Below are 20,300 nucleotides of genomic sequence, written 5' to 3'. Positions count from 1 at the left end.
CCTCATCTGTCTGAATCTTTGCTGAGTGATGGGTACTCCAGTAGCAGGCAGCTGCTGCTGATAGATGCTGGAAATCAGAAGATAAAACTCACTCAATGTTCAGTTGATAGAATAGAATCACAGAATAGTATGTCATCAGATATGGAGAGAACAATAGCTGTTGTCCATTCAGCAATCTTACAACTAAATTTACATTACCCAGTGACAACAACCAATAGCCACCCACTCCATCTCTCTCTCGCTCTCTTTCTCAGGAACAATGTTCATCAAAAAGTGAGATGTATCTTAATCATCAATCTTGTGGGAATAGACTTTGGGAAATTCCTCTCCAACACTGCAGCCCTCAGTTGTTCAGCGGCGGGAGTCCAGGAGAGAGCGCGAGGGCAGCCTGGGAAAGTAAGCTCTAGTTATAAAAGTCTTACCTCGCATGACTGCGGCCTTCAGTTGTTCAGCGGAGGAGGTGTCCCAGAGCCGGCGCGAGTGGTTGGCTGGGTAACGGTTATCTTTCATTCAATAAATTTGGGAAGTAACTAATACCCAAGGCACTACACGTGTAGTGTCTCCCACCCTTCCACCTCCTCTAACCTAATAATAAAGACTAAGTGTGGTGTGCAGGTAAGCTATTTGCATTTTTTTTTTCTCATCTCTTTGTTTTTTTTCGGGGAGGTCACCTAGACGCCTAATCCTCTGGGAGCAGTCCGGAAGGCAAAGCCGGAGTCTGTTTGAGTATATAACGGAGTAAACTTATTGGTGCAGAGAACACTTAAACAGAGAACACTGCAAAACTAAAAAAAACTAATTAATTTTAAATAATTAACTAAGTAGAGATGGCAGGCCAGGTGATGTGTTGCAGTTGTATGATGTGGGATCTAGCTGATCCCATTGAGAACGGCAGTGACCACATCTGCAGCAAGTGTTGGCTGCTTGAGGAGCTCCGGCTCAAAACTGATGAGCTGGAATCCGAACTCCAAACATTACGGCACATCCGGGAGAGGGAGAGATACCTGGATGCTGTGTTCCAGGAGGCAGTCACACCTAGTAGATTAACGTTAATTCGATCGGCGGGCAGGGACAGCAGTGTGTGACTGGAAGTGAGGCAGGTAGAGGGACCCTGCAGACAGGAACACAGGAGCCACAGCCCTTGACATTGTCCCACAGGTATGAGGCACTTGCTCCCTGCATGGATGAGGAACAGGGCTGCAGGAAGGATGAGTCAACTGACCATGGCACCATGGTCCAGGAGGCCATTCAAGAGTGGGGAGCTAAAAGACAGATTGTAGTTGTAGGAGATTCCATCATCAGGGGGATAGACAGTAGCCTTTGCAAGCAGGATAGAGAATCCCGCATGGTGCGTTGCCTGCCCGGTGCCAGGGCGCGAGACATCTCTGATCGGCTTGAGAGGATACTAGAGAGGGAGGGGGAGGATCCAGTTGTTGTGGTCCATGTAGGTACCAACAACATAGGCAGGACTAGGAAAAAAGACCTGTTTTGGGATTATGAAAAGCTAGGAACAAAATTAAAAAACAGGTGTTCAAGGATCATAATCTCTGGATTGCTGCCCGAGCCATGTGCAAATTGACATAGGGAGGCGAGGATCAGGGAAGTAAACACACGGCTAAAAGAGTGGTGTGGGAAAGAGGGTTTCCTTTTCATGGGGCACTGGCATCAGTTCTGGGACAGGAGGGATCTATACCGCTGGGATGGACTCCACCTGAACAGGGCCGGGTCCAGTGTTCTGGTGAAAAGGATAAATAGGGTGGTCAATAGGACTTTAAACTAGTAAGTAGGGGGGAAGGGAGGAGTGAGCGTACAGGGAGTATAACAACAAACGGAAGGCAAAGCAGCAGGTTAGCAGGTGACGAGGAAGCTTCAACTCCATTGAAAATTAGGAAAAAGTTCAAGGGAAGGAGAACTCAAGAGCTGTTAGTAATGAAGGTGATAGGACCCAAAAAGGTGCAAAAACTGGCATCAGGGAACTTTATCTGAATGCTCGGAGCATTCGAAACAAGGTGGATGAGTTGACGGTGCAAATCATGGCAAATGGGTATGATTTAGTGGCCATTACAGAGACATGGTTACAGGATGGTCATGACTGGGAGTTAAATATCCAGGGGTATCAAACTGTTCGGAAGGACAGACAGGAAGGTAAGGGAGGTGGTGTCGCTCTGATTTTTAAGGATGATATCAGGGCGGTAGTGAGAGATGATATAGGTTCTACTGGACAAAAGGTTGAATCCATTTGGGTGGAAATTAGGAATAGCAGGGAGAAGAAGTCACTGATAGGTGTGGTCTATAGGCCACCAAACAGTGACATCGTGGTGGGACGGGCAATAAACATAGAAATAGCTAATGCATGTAAAAATGGTACAGCAATTATCATGGGGGATTTTAATCTACATATCGATTGGTCAAACCAGGTCGGTCATGGCAGCCTTGAGGAGGGGTTCATAGAATGCATCCACGATAATTTCCTTGAACAATATGTAATGGAACCTATGAGGGAGCAAGCTATCCTAGATCTAGTCCTGTGTAATGAGACAGGAATAATTAATGATCTCACAGTTAGGGATCCTCTCAGAAAGACTATCACAGTATGGCCCAATTTAAAATACAGATGGAGCATGAGAAGGTTAAATCCAGTACCAATGTCCTGTGCTTAAACAAAGGAGACTATGATGGGATGAGGGAGGAGTTAGCTAAGGTAAAATGGGAGGAAAAACTTTATGGTGGGTCAATTGAGGAACAGTGGAGGACTTTCAAAAACGATTCTTCACAGTGCTGAGCAGAAGTATATTCCAGTGATAAGGAAGAACTGTAGGTAAAGAAATAGTCAGCCATGGATGTCTAAGAAAATAAAGGAAAGTATCAGATTAAAAAATATACATACAAAAAAGCAAAGATTAGTCGACTAGTAGACTGGGAAATCTTTAAAGGCCAACAGAAAGCCACTAAGAAGTTATAAAGAAAAGTAAGATAGATTATGAGAGTAAGCTAGCTCAAAATATAAAAACAGGCAGCAAACGTTTCTATAAATATGTAAATTGTAAAAGTTTCGCGAAGGTAAACATTAGTCCTTTAGACGATGAGAAGGCCAATTTAATAACTAGGAATGAGGAAATAGCCGAGGCATTAAACAGTTATTTTGTGTCGGTCTTCACAGTGGAAGACACAAATAACATGCTGAAAACTGATGGCAAGAAGGTGAAAGCAGGTGAGGACCTAGAAACTATCATTATCACTAAGGAGGCAGTGCTGGGCAAGCTAATGGGGCTAAAGGTAGACAAATCTCTTGGCCCTGATGAAATGCATCCCAGGGTACTAAAAGAGGTGATGGGGGAAATAGCAAATGCACTAGTAATTATGTACCAAAATTCACTGGGCTCTGGAGTGGTTCCCGCAGATTGGAAAACAGCCAATGTGACGCCACTGTTTAAAAAAGGAAGTAGACAAAAAGCAGGTAACTATAGGCCAGTTAGCTTAACTTCGGTAGTGGGGAAAATACTTGAATCTATCATTAAGGAAGAAATAGCAAGACATCTGGATATAAATTGTCCCATTGGGAACACCCAGCATGGGTTCATGAAAGGTAGGTCATGTTTAACTAATTTGGTGGAATTCTTTGAGGACATTACTTGCATGATAGACAATGGGGAACCTGTGGATGTGGTGTATCTGGATTTCCAGAAGGTATTTGACAAGGTGCCACACCAAAGGCTGCTACATAAGATAAAGTTGCACGGTATTACAGGTAATGTATTGGCATGGATAGAGGATTGGTTGACCAGTAGAAAGCAAAGAGTAGGGGTAAATGAGTGTTTTTCTGGTTGGCAGTCAGTGGCTAGTGGTGTGCCTCAGGGATCTGTGTTGGGACTGCAATTGTTTACAATTTACATAGATGATTTGGAGTTGGGGACTAAGTGTGGTATGTCAAAATTTGCAAATGACATTAAGATGAGTGGTAGAGCAAAGTGTGCAGAAGACACTGAAAGTCTGCAGAGGGATATAGATAGTCTAAGTGAGTACGATGATAAGTTGATAAGTGTGAGGTCATCCATTTTGGTAGGAATGACAGCAAAATGGACTGTTTTAAATGGTAAAAAATTGCAGCATGCTGCTGTGCAGAGGGACTTGGGTGTCCTTGTGCATGAATCGCTAAAAGTAGGATTGCAGGTGCAGCAGGTAATTAAAAAGGCAAATGGATTTTGTCTACCATTGCTAGAGGGATGGAGTTTAAAAACAGGGAGGCTATGCTGCAGCTGTATAGGGTCCTGGTGTGGCCACACCTGGATTACTGTGTGCAGTTTTGGTCTCCTTACTTGAGAAGAAATGTACAAGGACTGGAGGGGGTGCAGAGGAGATTCACTCGGTTGATTCCAGAGTTGAGAGGGTTGGATTATGAGGAGAGACTGAGTAGGCTGGGATTATACTCATTGGAATTCAGAAGAATGAGGGGAGATCTTATAGAAACATATAAGATTATGAAGGGAATAGGTAAGGTGGAGGCAGGGAGGTTGTTTCCGCTAGCAGGTGAAACTAGGACTAGAGGGCATCGCCTCAAAGTAAAGGGAAGCAGATGTAGGACTGAGGTGAGGAGGTACTTCTTCACCCAAAGGGTTGTGAATCTGTGGAATTCCCTGCCCAGTGAAGCGGTTGAAGCTACCTCGCTGAATGTTTTTAAGGCCAGGCTAGATAAATTTTTGAACAGTAAAGAAATTAAGGGTTATGGTGAGCAGGCGGGTAAGTGGAGCTGAGTCTCAAAAAGATCAGCCATGATCTTATTAAATGGCAGGGCAGGCTCAAGGGGCCAGATGGCCTACTCCTGCTCCTAGTTCTTATGTAACACCCAAAAGGACCTCCTTTTGAGGCAACCACAAGACACACCACCTAATATCACCACTTCACGTTTCTCTCCCCTCACGTACTACCCAATCCTCTTCAAATTTGTTTTCATCAGCTGACTTCTGAAAATCAAACCATTATGCTTCTGCTGTTGTAAACTCTTGTCCAATCTGCAACCTTCCCATCTTGTCCAAAATCCTTCATCCTTTAAATCTGTTGCCAAGCTTGTCCCCATCCTTCCGAGAACACTGCGGTTCAATCCCTCAAAAGTTAGGTCTCTATCCTTTCCACAGACCTGAAATGACACTTATCAAGATCACAAATGACATCTTGTGACAAAGGTAAACTTTCCCCCCTCATCCTTCTCAGTCTGTCAGCAGCTATTGAGAAGGGCATCATCCTGTTCTCAGCTGTGTGACATTACTCTCACTTGCTTCCATCCTTCTCCAGAGCAAAAAGAAAATCCCTACTTTCTTCCAGCCTCACAATCTCTTAAATCTCCCTGCTCCTCTAATTCTGGCCTCTAGGGTATCCCCGATTCTAACTGCTTCAATATTGGCAGTTATTACTTTAGCTGCCCAGGTCCCTGACTCTAAACAAAAACAAAGTTGCTGGAAAAGCCCAGCAGGTCTGGCAGCATCTATGAAGGAATAAAAAAAGAGTTAACCTGACCCTTCCTCAGAAATTCCCTCCCTAACTTCAATACTTCTCTCCTCCTCAGATGGTAGCACTCTCAACTCTGACTCTGAGATTTGTGAGTTCAAATCCCACTCTGGGATTTCAGCTGAAAACTCATGGTAGACATTCCAGCCAGTGCTAAGGGCATGCTGTATAGTTGTAGGATCAGTGCTGACAAAATCTTGTACAGTCAGAGGTAGCAGCTTTTAAATGAGATAGTAAACCCAGACACTGATTTCCTCTGTTGTGGGCATTATAAATCCCATTTTGAAGAAGAGTAGTAAAAGTTCCCAATACACTGACCAATATTTATTCCTCAACCAACTTCACAAAAACTGATCTTGTGGTCCCGATCACATTGCTATTTGTGCTATTGAGCTGCCACATTTTCTGCCGTACAACAGTGGCCACACTTCAAATAGTACTCCACTGACTGTAAAGCACTTTGAGAAAACTGGTGGATGTGAAAAGTCCTCAAAAGTCTTTCGCCCATTTTTGTTCTTGGAAAAGCTCTTCAAAATCTGTCCCCTTAGCCAAGCTTTTCGTCATCTGCCCTAACATCACCTTATGTAGCTGTTGTCAAACATTATTCAATACTTCACCTGTGAAGCACCTTGCAATATTTTACTATGTTAAAGGTGATAATTAATGCAACTTGATGTTGTTCTGATACGCACTCCTCCTAATCCCATCTTTGTATGTTGATTTCCCCAACATCTCACCCACTGTTTCAATGGAGTGTAAAGCCCCCTCTACAATGTATTATCAAATATTCCCGGAGCAGGTACCTCTTGGGTTCGTATAGAGTGAGCTCCTCTGTCCTCTACAATCAGAAAGTCCCAGACAAGTACAGAATGGGTTAGGTACAGAGTAAAGCTCTTTCAATGCTGCAGCTGCTAAAGATTTTGCAAGAAACTCTTACTTGATTGCAGTGTTGATCTTCTCGACATCTTCTCGAATTCGTTGTGCCTCCTCCTGTGCCTGTGTCTGTTCTTGCTGTAGCTTGGTGATGTATGCAGCTGTTTTCTGAAGTGTTGTGGCTTTGCTGACCTAAAGGAACAATACAAGAGCAAGAACATAGATTTCAAAAGCAGCTGTGGGGTGATGGTAATGACACTGATGAAAGAAGACTATCCCCATTGGAGTAGAGAGGTTACCAGCAGATTTAATAGTGTCCTGATCTCACTCTCCATTTAAATCAACCCCTTTAGTATCAGTCAGATGTTAGAGAAATGCAGGTCTGTGCTTCAGCAGCAAGCTGACATTGAGAAGGCTATTTAAAAAACATGATGTGGAGGTACCAGTGTTGGACTGGGGTGGACAAAGTCAGATGTCACATGACACCATGTTATAGTCCAACAGTTTTATTTGAAATCACAAGCTTCTGGAGCGTAGCCCCTTGGTCACTTCACCTGACGAAAGAGCTGTGCTCTGAAAACTTGTGATTTCAAATAAACTTGTTGGACTATAACCTGGTGTAATGTGACTTCTGACTTTAAAAAACATAAAGTATCTTGTACTTCATGAGCAGGGTATAGTGTACAAGTGCAAGAGTTATATTAAACTTGTTTAGGCCCCAACTACAGCACTGCATCCAGTTTTGGACATAACGTTTTAGGAAGGATGACATGAGCTTTGAGATGGAGGATAGGAGATTTTCTGGAATGATATCTAGAATGATAATTTTCAGTGACATGTAGACTGCATAGTTCCAGGTGGTTAAGTGGAGATTTAGTAGAGGAATTTAAAATCATGAATGTTTTTATAGAATAAACAAGGTGGAACTTTTTTTTACTTGCAGACATATTAGTAATGAGAGAATACAGATTTAAAGTTGTTAATAGCTAAAATGAGCCAGTTGTGAGGTGAGATTTGGTTTTACACAATAGTCGTGCCTTGGAATGCATTACCTGAAAGGGTGTTGAAAGCAGAATAAATAGCAATTTAAATGCAACTTGATGTTGTTCTTATACTGAACCCTCCCAATCCCATATTTTAAAATTTAATTTTAATTAATTAAAGTTAAATTTAATTAAGTACCAGAATGGAGAAAAACTGTAAGGTTATGTGAACGGGACTAATGGTACAGTGCCAGAAATAATGGACAAAAAAGTCTTCTTCTGTGCTGTAAGGTGACATGATTTACAAATGGTTTCCTCTCATTAAAACTTTTCTCAGGAAAGCTTTGGAAAGAATGAATAAATATTGGATGTTTAGCTGAATTGCCAAAGAGGTTCCAAGGTTATGTTATTACACTATAATGTTGCATAATCAGGTGCCACATGAAAGGTTACTGCACAAGGTAAGAGTTATGGTGCGGGGGTAATATGTTTGGCCAACTTGAAACAGAGAATTGGTATAAACAGGTGTCATTTTCAGGTTAGCAACCTTTAAAAAATGGGGTGACAGGGATTAATTCTGGGACCTCAATTGTCTTCAACAATCTATAGTAATGACTTGGAACAAGGGACCAAATATACAGCACCCAAACTTGCTGACTAAGTACATATAACCAGGAAAACAAGTTGTGAGGAGGTTATGATGACCTTGTAAAAGCCAATTATTTTTATAAGAAAGAAAAGGAATGTTTAAAAGAAAGACACAAAGCCACCAGTAAGAAAACTGTTACACAAGATTTCACTTTTCATATATGTTACTGCCTTTGATATTTGTGACATGTCTTGAGAAGTTAACCTATCTCTGTGCAGCCTTGGCCAATAGAATTGTACTGTTATTCTAGCCTGGATTCTCCGAACACTCTCAAGAACTGCAACTGGTGCTCTTGTGTATGTACTGTGCTTGTCTTCCTAGATGAAGTGGTTGTGGGTGTGGGAGGTGCTGCCTAAGGAAACTTGATGAATTTCTGCAGTGCATTCTGTAAATGGTACGCATTGCTGTTACTGAGCATCAGTAGTGGAGAGAGTGGATAATTGTAGATGTGCTTTGTCCTGGATTGTGTCAAGCTTCTTAAATGCTGTTGGAGCTGCATTCATCCAGGCAACTGCAGTGTATTTCATCACACTCCTGACTTGTGCCTTGTAGATGGTGGACAGACTGTCGGGAGTCATTAGGTGAGCTGCTTGCTGCAAGATTCCTGGCCTTTGACCTGTTTTTATAGTCACAAGTTAATATCAATAGTCCAGTTCAGTTTCTGGTAAGTGGTAATCCCCAGGGTGTTAATAGCCTGGGTTTCAGCAATGGAAATGCATTGAATGTCAAGGGGCATTGGTTAGATTCTCATTGGAGATGATCATTGCTTGTTCTTGGGTTTTGCACATGTTACTTGCAACTTGTCAGCCCAAGCTTGGATATTGTCCAGTTCCTGCTGCACGTGAACACGGACTGCTTCAGTATCTGAGGAGTCACGAGTGGTGCTGAACATAGTGCAGTCATCGGCGAACATCCCTACTTCTGACCTTCTGATGGAGGGAAGACCATTGATGAAGCAGCTGAAGATGGTTGGATCTAGGACACTACTCTGAGGAACTCCTGCAAAAGTGTCCTGGAGCTGAAATGACCTCCCACAACCATCTTCCTTTGTGCCAGGTATAATTCTAATCAGTGGTGAGTTTGCCCCTTTATACCCATTGATTGCAGTTTTACTAGGGGCTCCTTGAGGCCACACTTGGTTGAATACAGCCTTGATGTCAAAGGCTGTCACTCTCATCTCACCTCTAGAATTCAGCTCTTTTGTCCATGTTTGAATCAAGGCTGTAATGAAGTCAGGAGCTGGCGGAACCCAAACTGGGCAACAGAGAGCAGGTGCTGCTTGGTAGCACTGTTGATGACACCTTCCATCACATTACTGACGATCGAGAGTAGACTGATAGGGTGGTAATGAGAGGCCAAGATGGATCATCCACTCTGCACCTCTGGTTGAAGGTATTTACAAATGCTTCAGCCTTAGCTTTTGCACTGGTGTGTAGGGCTCTTCCATCATTGAGGATGTGGATATTTGTGGAGCCTCCTCCTCCTCCTCCTCCTGTGAGTTGTTTAATTATCCAACACCATTCATAACTGGATGCGACAGGGCTATAAGAGTTTAGATCTGATCTGTTGGTTGTGGAATCACTTAGTTCTGTCTATCACTTGATGTTTCTGTTGCTGGCCTACCAGTTGTTGCTTCACCAAGTTGACTCCTAAATGTTAGGTATGACTGGTACTGCTCCTGGCATGTCCTCCTGTACTCTCCGTTGAACCAGGGCTGATCCCCTGGCTTGATGGTAATGGTTGAGTGGGGGATATTCCAGGCCATGAGGTTACAGACTGTGCTGGTGTACAGTTCTGCTGCTGTTGATTGCCCATAATGCCTCATGGATGCCCAGTCTTGAGTTGCTACCTCTATTCAAAGTCTGTCCTATTTCCCAGTGTGAAGATGAGACTTTGCTAGGATTGTGTAGTGGTCATTCTTACCGATGTTCCCATGGACAGATGCATCAGCAGTTGGCAGATTGGTAAGGATAAGGTCAAGTTTTCTTGTTTGGTTCACTCACTACATGCTGCAGACCCAGTCTGGCAGTTATGTCCTTTAGGACTGGACCAGTTTGATCAGTGGTGCTGCTGCTGAGTCATTCTTGGTGGTGGATATTGAAATGCCCCACCCACTGTACATTCTCTCACTCTCTTATCACCCTTACTGCTTCCTCCAAGTGTTGTTAACATAGAGGAGCACAAAGTCATCAACCGAGGGAGGGCTGTATGTGGCAATCAGCAGAAGGTTTCCTTGTCCATGTTTGATCTCATGCCTTGAGATGTCATGGGGTTTTGAGTCAATGTTGAGGACTCCTAGGGCAACTTCCTCCTGAGTAAATACCACTGTGCCATCACCTCAGCGATGGTGATGGTGGTGTCTCGGACATTGTCTGTAAAATGTGATTCCGTGAGTATGACTGTCAGGTTGTTGCTTGACTAGTCTGTGACACAGCTCTCCCAATATTAACTCAGATGTTAATAAAGAAGACTTTTCAAGGTAGACAGGGCTATGTTTATCATTGTTTCCAGTGTCTCAGTTGATGACAGGTGGTCCATCCGGTTTCATTCATCTTTTGTTGCTTTTTAGTGGTTGATACAACTGAATGGCTTTTGGGCCATTATTGTAAGTAATGCGAGTCACATGTAGACCAGACCAGGTAAGGACAGCAGATTTCCTTCCCTAAAGGACATTAGTGAATCAGATGAGTTCTTACAACAATCATTGAGGTTTTCTCAACACTAGATGGAGGCGGAGAACCCATGGATTCTGACTGCCTTTCTGGCTGTTTTGAGGTGCTGGGTATGTTTAATTCCTACCCAGTTGCTAGGTTGCAGCTTTCATGTGGTCCATGTACTTGTTCAGGGCTGCCTGACCTACCTGAACATTGTATGTCATGGAACCTGATCTCGTGTTGAGCATGCCTCTTACCTATGCTGGGCCATTCTAGTGGTTTTGACACTAAACTTCATTCCCTGTGTGTCCCGCTTAGAGGAGTCTTGTATGTGGCACTGGCGTTCCTGCTGCCATTTCACCCTCACCCTCCCAGGTCAAGGAAGGTCACCTTTAACCTGGTGCAGAGTCTTCTCCCCATTAGCAACTCTGCTGGAGCTATCCCTGTAGTTGCGTGAGGAGTAGTCTGATAACCAAATAGGAACCATGTCAGTTTGATATCGAGTGAGACTGTAGACTGTTTCTTTAAGCCTGTCTTCAAAATTTGCACTGCTTTTTCGACCAAACCATTGGAGCTATCCTTATATGCCGAATGCCATTCGCCTATAGGAAATACTCAAATTCCCTGCTGGTAAATGATGGCCCATTGATTGTGAACAACATTTCTGGAAGCCCGTGTATTTCAAAAGATGCTCGCAGCTTTTCCATCATCGATCCCGTGTTTGATAAATGTACTCTACGTACGTCCAACCACTTTGAATGGGTATCCACAACGACTAAGAATGTTGAGCCCATGAAAGGGTCGGCATAGTCGATGTGTAACCTTGTCCAGGGTTTGCCCGGCCATTCCCATGAATGTGGGGGAGCTGCTGGTGGTAATTTTTGTCCTTGTTGGCACACTGGGCGCTGCCCTGCCGAAGCAGAATTCACAAAGAACAATTATCCTCCAGGTTTTTAGTTTAACTGGAAAAGCCACAATGCCAAACATGTTTTATCTTTCACAGGTCAGGACCCAGGATGAATATGAATATATCAGAGTTGACTTGCCTTCTCATTGGATATACACAAGACTGAGTTAGAGATTTTTGAATTAAAAGAAATCAAGGATTACGGAGCAAGGGAAGGAAAACAAATTTGAGGTCAAGATCAGATCAGCCATGATCCTACTGAATGGCAGAACAGGATTGAAGGACTGCACTGCATTCTCATTGGGACACGCTTAAACATTGGACGTTTGAATTGCTTATGACGATGGCTATCCTGCTGTAACTGACTGAACACCTTAGTGCAAGCCCATTGCATTGTAGAATTTAGAATGTAAAATCAGGTAATCCATGCCACTGGTTTGACTGTGGTTGTATTTTCTGCCTAGATTCAGTGTAGGAAAGACAGCACAGTCAAGATGGGGTGACTAACAGAAACTCTTCCAGAGACAAGATTCTCTGAGCTGTGAAGTAAATAGCCTTAATGATGTTACATTACCATACAGCTGGTGCCTGGGAGTATTGCTGCAAGATACCTGGGTAGCCTTCCATATTAATCTGTATCATATTCAACGAAAGATGCTTTCTGTCCTTTATATCTTTTGAACAAGTATATCTTGTCAGTGACTCCACATCCAAACACCAACCTGTGCCCACAGTCCCTTACTCCACTTGTTATCCTCTAAAACTCATTTGGTATTTGCATATAGTGAGGACCTTATCATTCTGCTGTATCTGTTTTTATGATTGTTTTATGATCACAAATATATGTGTGGAACCAGGGGAGATGTGCGAGATACTAAATGGGTATTTCCTGCCAGTATTTACTGTGGAGAAAGATATGGAAGCTACAGAACTTGGAGAAATAAATAGTGATATCTTGAAAAGTGTCCATTTAACAGAAGAAGAGGTGAGGACATCTTAAAACACATGAAGGTGGATAAATCCCCAGGACCTGGTCAGGTATATCGCAGAATTTTGTTGGAAGCTAGAAAAGAGATTGTTGGGCCCCTTGCTGAGATATTTGTCTCGTCAATAGACAAAGGTGAGATGCTGAAAGACTGGAGGTTGGCTAACATTGTACCATTATTTAACAAGGGTGGTAAGGAAATGCCAGGGAGCTATAGACCGTTGAGCCTGTGTGAGTGGTGGATAATTTGTTGGAGGGGATTCTGGGGGACAGGGGTTACATGTATTTGGAAAGCAAGGATAATTAGGGAGAGTCAATATGGCTTTGTGCATGGGATATCATGTCTCACTAACTTGTTTGAGTTTTTTAAAGAAGTGACAAGTAAGACTGGTGAAGACAAACCAGTTGACATTGTCTACATGGGCTGGCAAGGCGTTCAACAAGGTTCCACATGGTAGACTGGTTAGTAAGGTTAGATCACATGGAATCCAGGGGGAGCTAGCCAGTTGGATACAAAATTGGCTTGAAGATAGGAGACAGAGGTGGAGGGTTATTTTTCAGACTGGAAGACTGTGACCAGTGGTGTGCCACAAGGATCGGTGCTGGGTCCACTGCTTTTTGTCATTTATATAAATGATTTGCATGTGAGTGTAGGAATGGTTAGTAGGTTTGCAGATAACACCAAAATTGGTGGTGTAGTGTATAGCAAAGAAGGTTATCTCAGAGTACAATGGGACCTTGATCAGATGGGCAGATGAAGATTAATTTAGATAAATGTGAGGTGTTGCATTTTGGTAAGGCAATTCAGACCAGAGCTTATATAGTTAATGTTTGGGCCCTGTGGAGTGTTGCCGAACAAAGGTTCCTGGGATGCAGGTGCATAGTTCCTTGAAAGTGGAGTCGCGTGTAGACAGGGTAGTAAAGAAGGCATTCGGTTTGCTTGCCTTCATTGGACAGTGCATTGAGTATAGGAGTTGCAACTGTACAAGACATTGGTGAGGCCACTTTTAGAATACTGTGTCCCTGTTATAGGAAAGATGTTGCTAAACTTGAAAGGGTCCAGAGAAGATTTACGAGGATGTTGCTGAATAGGCTGGGGCTTGTTTTCCCTGAAGCGTCAGAAGCTGAGGGGAGACCTTATACAGGTTTATAGAATCATGCAGGGCAAGACCTTTTTCCATGGTAGGGGAGTCCAGAACTAGAGGGGATGGATTTAAGGTGAGGGGGGAAAGATTTAAAAAGATGCTGAGGGGCAACTTTTTCACGCAGAGGGTTATGCGTGCATGGAACAAGCTGCCAAAGGAAGTAGTGGAGGTTGGTACAGTAACAACATTTATAAGGCATCTGGACTGGTGTATGAATAGAAAGGGTCAGAAAACTGAATGGCCTGGGCAGAGTGGATGTTGGGAAGATGCTTCCATTGGTAGGAGAGACTAGGACCCGAGAGCACAGCCTTAGAGTAAAGGGAAGACCTTTTAGAACAGAGATAAGGAGAAACTTCTTCAGCCAGAGAGTGGTGAATCTATGGAATTCACTGCCACAGAAGGCTGTGGAGGCCAGGTTATTGAGTACATTTAAGACTGAGATAGATAGGTTCTTGATTATCAAGGGGATCAAGGGTTATGGGGAGAAAGCTGCAGAATGGGGTTGAGGAACTTATCAGCCATGATTGAATGGCAGAGAAGACTCGATGGGACGAATGGCCTGATTTCTGCTCCTATGTCTTATGGTCTTATGGTTTAGAGGGATATGGGCCAAATGCTGGCAAATGGAACTAGATCAGTTTAGGATATCTGGCAGCATTGATGAGTTGGACAGAAGGGTCTGTTTCTGTGCTGCATAACTCTATGTCAATTTTCATATTATCAACAGACAGACATATTCATACAGACACACATGTACACAGAAAAATGCACATGCACACACAGACACACGCACACGCACACGCACACACAATCACAATATAAAGGGGCAGAATACACTCACCTTCACAGCTGGCTGTGAGTCAAGGGATGTCACCAGACTGTGCAAGGTATCAAAGCCTAGTTTGATGTTGAAACGCCTCTTCTGCTCCGCGGAGATGTGAATGATCCGTCTTGTCACAGACTACCAGAGACAAAACGTGCAAGTCACAAAGAATCGGAACACTTGAATAATTCTTCAGCTGAGACCGGATTTATGTCACAGAACCCTATACTCCTGCTCTCAGACCTACCTCAGACAGCAAGCACCTTCACTAAGCTCTTTAGTAGCACTTCATAGTAGATTATCATTTTTATTCTACATCTGCTGACAGAAAGGCTCCCAACAGGGCTTTTAACAAAGTCATCCAGACCAGTCAATTAGCCATTCTGAGGAGAGCCAGTCTTTCTAGTACCTCTTCCTTCTCAATATTCAGCTCATCCACTGCTTCTACCCCGTCCACTTAGACCAATATTTGGCAGATTTCTTTTCCTTAGTAACAACTAATATAAATTATTGTAGCCTAGCCTTCTGCCTCTAAGTATGTAGCACATTCTTTGCTCTTAGTAGGACACACTCTACCTACATTCCCGTCAGTAGATTTTTGGGTACTTTTTACAACTGTCATTCTATTCTCCTATTCTCCTTTTGTCAGTCTTATTTTATTCTTTACTCCTCCCTTCAACTGATTGAGTTTGACCTGGGTCTTACGTGAAGAATTCACCTGACATTTGTCGCACACACTTGTCTTTTGTTTCATCATAATCTCTATCTCAGTCATCATACAAGGAGCCCTGATTTCTGTTCCCTTACTGTTTATCCTTGTTGAGAATATTTCGAGTCTTTACTTGAAGCATCTCTTCCTTAAAGATCACCCATTGTTTTATTGTCATTTTAATGTCAGTATTTGGTTACATTTTACTTTGGATAGATTGCTTTCCATTACATTCAAGTTAGCTGTCTTCCAAGTTAGACTTCCTAGATTAACTTGTTCCTTACTTCTCCATTATTAATCTAAACCGTAGAATATAATGATCACTCTTAACCAAATACTCCCCACAGACACTTGGTCCACTTGATTCACCTCATTGCCCAGCACCAGATCTGCCAAAACCAAGTTCAGCTTGCCTGAACAAATTTCAGAAATTCCTCCTCCTCCTAACTCTCTACTATAATATTATTTCAATCATTATTTGGTAATTAAAGTCTTCAAATATCACCTGGGATTTTTGAAAGTCCCTTTGACTTGATTCTCATTGCTGAATGGGACGGTCTAAATTGACAGAAGCCATCTGGGAGCTGTGTAAGTGGTGCTCAGTGAGTTGCAGGATCACTCTGTGTGTGCCAGTGATAATGGCTGTTGTGTGTGATTGTTACATTGGTCACTACCTGGTGCTCTCCTTGCTGCTCTCATACCTCTCTGCACCTCTTTCTCTCCCCACTGCTTCTCTCTCTGCTGTTTCCCTCTCTCGCTCTGTACCCCTCTCTCTCTGCTGCTTCCTTCTGTCTCTGCTCCCCTCTCTCTGCGATTTCCATCTTTGTCTGTGCTGTTCCTCTCTTTCTCTGTTCCCAGAATCAAACAGCAGAGAAGAGTCATTAAAATCGATTCTAATTGATACTTGTTCCATTTTCCCACACTAGGCGCATAGCCTTAAAAGTTCTGATGCTTCAAGTGCTCAGCCAACTACTGTCTAAAGGTTTGAGGTTTCCTGTCTCAACCACATTCCCAGGCAGTGCATTCCAGACCCCAACCATCCTCTGGGTGAAAAGGTTTTTCCTCAAATCCCCTCTGAATCTCTTGCCTTTCACTTTAAAATTATGCTCCCTTTGTAATGACCCTTCAACTAAGGGGAACAGCTGTTTTCATCCTGTCAATGCCCCTCATATTATACATCTCTTACAGTTCCCCCCCAAACTCCTTTGCTCCAGAGAAAATAACTTGAGCTAATCCAGCCTCCCTTCATTGCTGAAATGCTCCATCCCAGGCAACATCCTGGTGAATCTCCTCTGCACCCTCTCCAGCGCAATCACATCCCATATAGCGCGGAGACTGGAACTGCACACAGTACTCCAGCTTTGGCCTAACAAAAGTTCTATACAGTTCCAACACAACCTCCCTGCTCTTACAATACATGTCACAACTGATAGAGGCAAGCATCCCATATACCTTCTTAATTACCATATTAGTCTGTCCTGCCATCTTCAGGGATCTATGGACAAGCACCCCAAGATCCCACTGAGCTTCCTACTGTCCTGCCATTCATTGAGCACTCTGTTGTCATGTTTCTTCTTCCAAAGTGCATCACCTCACATTTACCAGTCACACTCCAGCTGTCACTGATCTGCCCATTTGACTAATCTGTTTATATCTTCCTGTAAGCTAACCTCTTCCTCCTCACTGTCAACCACCTGGCCAATCTTCGTATCATCTGCAAACATCATTTTTGAATATCACCGACAATAAGGTACCCAGCACTGATCTCTGTGGTATGCCACTGCACACTGGGCTCCAACCACACAAACAGCCTTCTCCCAATATCCTCTATCTCCTGTCACTAAGCCAATTGTGGGTCCATCTTACCAAGTTACTCTGGATCCCATGAGCTTTTCCATGAACTTCTTTATCAGTCTCGCATGTGGGACCTTGTCAAAGGCCTTGCTAAATGCAAACTACTTCAACTCCCATCTCTCTCTGCTTCTTCCCTCGTTGCTGTCTCACTCTGCTCCCCATTCCTTTGTACCTCTCCGTCTTGTTCCTCTTTTTGTGTTTCCATCGCTCTTATTCTTACTTGTGGTTTCTCTCTCTAACTCCTCTCTCTGCTCTTCTTTCTCTCTGCTGTGCCTGTCTCTCTCTCTCTTTCTCTGCTGCTCCTTTCTCTTCACTCCCCCATCTCTTTGCTTCTCTGTCTTTCAGCTGCTCCTCTCTCTCTCTCTTTCTTTCTTTGCTGCTGCTGTTATGGAAGCCTTGTCAATTTGTCAATGGTGCACTGTGCGTTGGTGGTATTGGGAGTGAATGTTGAAGGTCATAGATTGTGTGCCAATCAGGTGAATGGTATTGAGCTTTTTGAGTGTTATTGGAGTCAATTGGTAAATTACCTACCACAGAATTCCAAGCCTCTGATCTGGATGATATTCCACCACACACCAAGGTCTCCCCTGTTCAGTCTGAAAGTTGGTGCATTCGAAGTGACTTTAATTCCAGTTCTACAAAAATTAAACCAGCAACTTCACCCTATTCACACTTTCTTAACCTTTAAAAGCCGCCTCTATGTGAAATGAGTTCTCCATACACTTACCTTGTTTGTTTGGGGCCTTGTCCTGTTTGCAGTGGAACATGTTGACTGTGTCACTGAACCCCGTTCTCCTGGTTCATTGAGGGACAGTTTCCCTGAGCCACAGTTGTGATCTGTACAAAGAGACAGCACTGATTATAAGCAATACACAGAAGGCAATTACCATCCAGAGCTTCTTACAACTGAAAAACTCAGAACACCGTCATAACTGAAAATAAAGGAAGAGAAGGAAAACACAACAGACACCATACACAACATGATTCCAATCAGCCGGTTTCTCAGAGAATTTAGGAGTGACAGGAGAAGAAAGTTCTGACCACAGCTGTAGTGATCTAGACATAGGGAGAAACTTGAGAGGGTGCAGAAAAGATTTATAAGAATGTTCCTGGGATTGGAAGGTTTGAGTCATAGGGTGAGGCTAGATATGCGGGGGCTTTTATTTCCTGGAGCGTTGGAGGCTGAAGGGGTGACCTTATGGAGGTTTATAAAATCACAAGCGGCATAGATAGGATGAATAGTCAAGGTCTTTTCCCCAGGGTAAGGGAGTCCAAAACTAGAGGGCATAGGTTTAAGGTGAGAGGGGAAAGATTTAAAAAAGATCTGAGGGGCAACTTTTTCATGCAGAGGGTGGTGCATGTATGGAACGAGCTGCCAGAAGATGTGGTGGAGGCTGGTACAATTACAACATTTAAAAGGCATCTGGATGGGTATATGAATAGGAAGGGTTTACAGGGAAATGGGGCAAATGCTGGCAAACAGGATTAGGTCAGATTTGGATATGTGGTCAGTGCAGACAAGTTGGACCAAAGGGTCCGTTTCCATGCTGAATGACTCAATGACTCTATCTAGACAGATTGCAAAGAAGAGTCTGAAACTGGAAGTGAGAGAGGAAATCACTCATCAAATGATAAACGTCCTTTGGTATCATGTCTAGAGCCAGGGAGAAGAGTCCTTTTAAAAGTGGAAACTGTATGCAACTCTTGACCAGACTTGAGGTTCAATAAATGTTAATGGCTGTTGAGGGAAAAGGATAGACTGGTAAAAAGGTGAGATTGAACATTGTACTGGCCAACTGAGCAATGGCAAAGACATAAAGCTCCACTTTACAATGGAGTAAGTTCACTTCCATTTGTAGCATAACGAGCTGTGGAAGGAATAACAAAGGGCAGTTTGTAGGGGCTACTTTACAAGGTAAGTGAGGCCATTTTATTTGAATGATTGACATACGTTAGATTGTTACATTCCCAATTTTTCTGCTTTTTGAAGTTAAAGAAGTGAGGAAACCAAAGATTAATGATTTACTGGAAGAGTTGTTGGTCTCAGTAAGGACCCATTGACCTTGGAAGGTATGTAGTAGAGATTGAGTATGAATGTAGTTGGTACTTGGAAGGATAGAAATTGAGGACAGATTAGATAAACCAACATTTACAGAAGGACTCTAGAACTTGAGTGTGCATGTGCGATTATCTTTGAAGGTGGTAGGACATAAGACTATTTGATCATAAAACACAGAAGCAGAAGTAGGCCATTCAGCCCATCAACACATATATTGAGAAATGAGTTAGCAAAATGTTTGGGATTTGAAGTTTCGTAAATAGAGGTACTGAGGACAAAAGCAGGGAAGTTATGCTGAAGCTTTATAAGCTTTGAGAGTTACAAGTTAGCCAGGAAGGACCTAAAGAGAGAGCTAAGAAGAGCCAGGAGGGGACATGAGAAGTCTTTAGCAGGTAGGATCAAGGAAAACCCGAAAGCTTTCTATAGGTATGTCAGGAATAAAAGAATGACTAGAGTAAGATTGGGGCCGGTCAAGGACAGTAGTGGGAAGTTGTGCGTGGAGTCCGAAGAGATAGGAGAGGTGCTAAATGAATATTTTCGTCAGTATTCACACAGGAGAAAGACAATGTAATCGAGGAGAATACTGAGATACAGTCTATTAGACTAGACGGGATTGAGGTTCATAACGAGGAGGTGTTAGCAATTCTGGAAGGTGTGAAAATAGATAAGTCCCCTGGGCCGGATGGGATTTATCCTAGGATTCTCTGGGAAGCTAGAGAGGAGATTGCAGAGCCTTTGGCTTTGATCTTTATGTCGTCATTGTCTTCAGGAATAGTGCCAGAAGACTGGAGACTAGCAAATGTTGTCCCCTTGTTCAAGAAGGGGAGTAGAGACAACCCTGGTAACTATAGACCAGTGAGCCTTACTTCGGTTGTGGGTAAAGTGTTGGAAAGGATTATAAGAGATAGGATTTATAATCATCTAGAAAGGAATAATTTGATTAGGGATAGTCAACATGGTTTTGTGAAGGGTAGGTCGTGCCTCACAAACCTTATTGAGTTCTTTGAGAAGGTGACCAAACAGGTGGATGAGGGTAAAGCGGTTGATGTGGTGTATTTGGATTTCAGTAAAGCGTTTGATAAGGTTCCCCATGGTAGGCTATTGCAGAACATACGGAGGCATGGGATTGAGGGTGATTTAGCGGTTTGGATCAGAAA

At 43.2% G+C, this 20,300-nt stretch overlaps 1 protein-coding gene across 1 annotated transcript in view; it reads right to left on the bottom strand.

Moving 5' to 3' along the window:
• Positions 1-14,545: 14,545 nt before the first annotated feature.
• The window catches only part of LOC109918816 (carbohydrate-responsive element-binding protein-like), a 145,281-nt gene continuing 139,526 nt past the window's right edge, over positions 14,546-20,300 (bottom strand). The window contains exons 11-12 of the mRNA XM_048612398.1: positions 17,812-17,921; positions 14,546-14,659 (exon numbers count right to left, since the gene is read on the bottom strand). Coding sequence (XP_048468355.1) covers positions 17,862-17,921 — 60 coding nt within the window. The 3' untranslated portion in view covers positions 14,546-14,659; positions 17,812-17,861. The remainder of the gene's footprint in view (positions 14,660-17,811; positions 17,922-20,300) is intronic.

This window comes from Rhincodon typus, chromosome 26, assembly GCF_021869965.1.
Source record: "Rhincodon typus isolate 14 chromosome 26, sRhiTyp1.1, whole genome shotgun sequence".
Classification (NCBI taxonomy): Eukaryota; Metazoa; Chordata; class Chondrichthyes; order Orectolobiformes; family Rhincodontidae; genus Rhincodon; species Rhincodon typus.
Note: the sequence above shows the minus strand (reverse complement) of the source record. Positions and strands in the feature narration are given on the sequence as shown.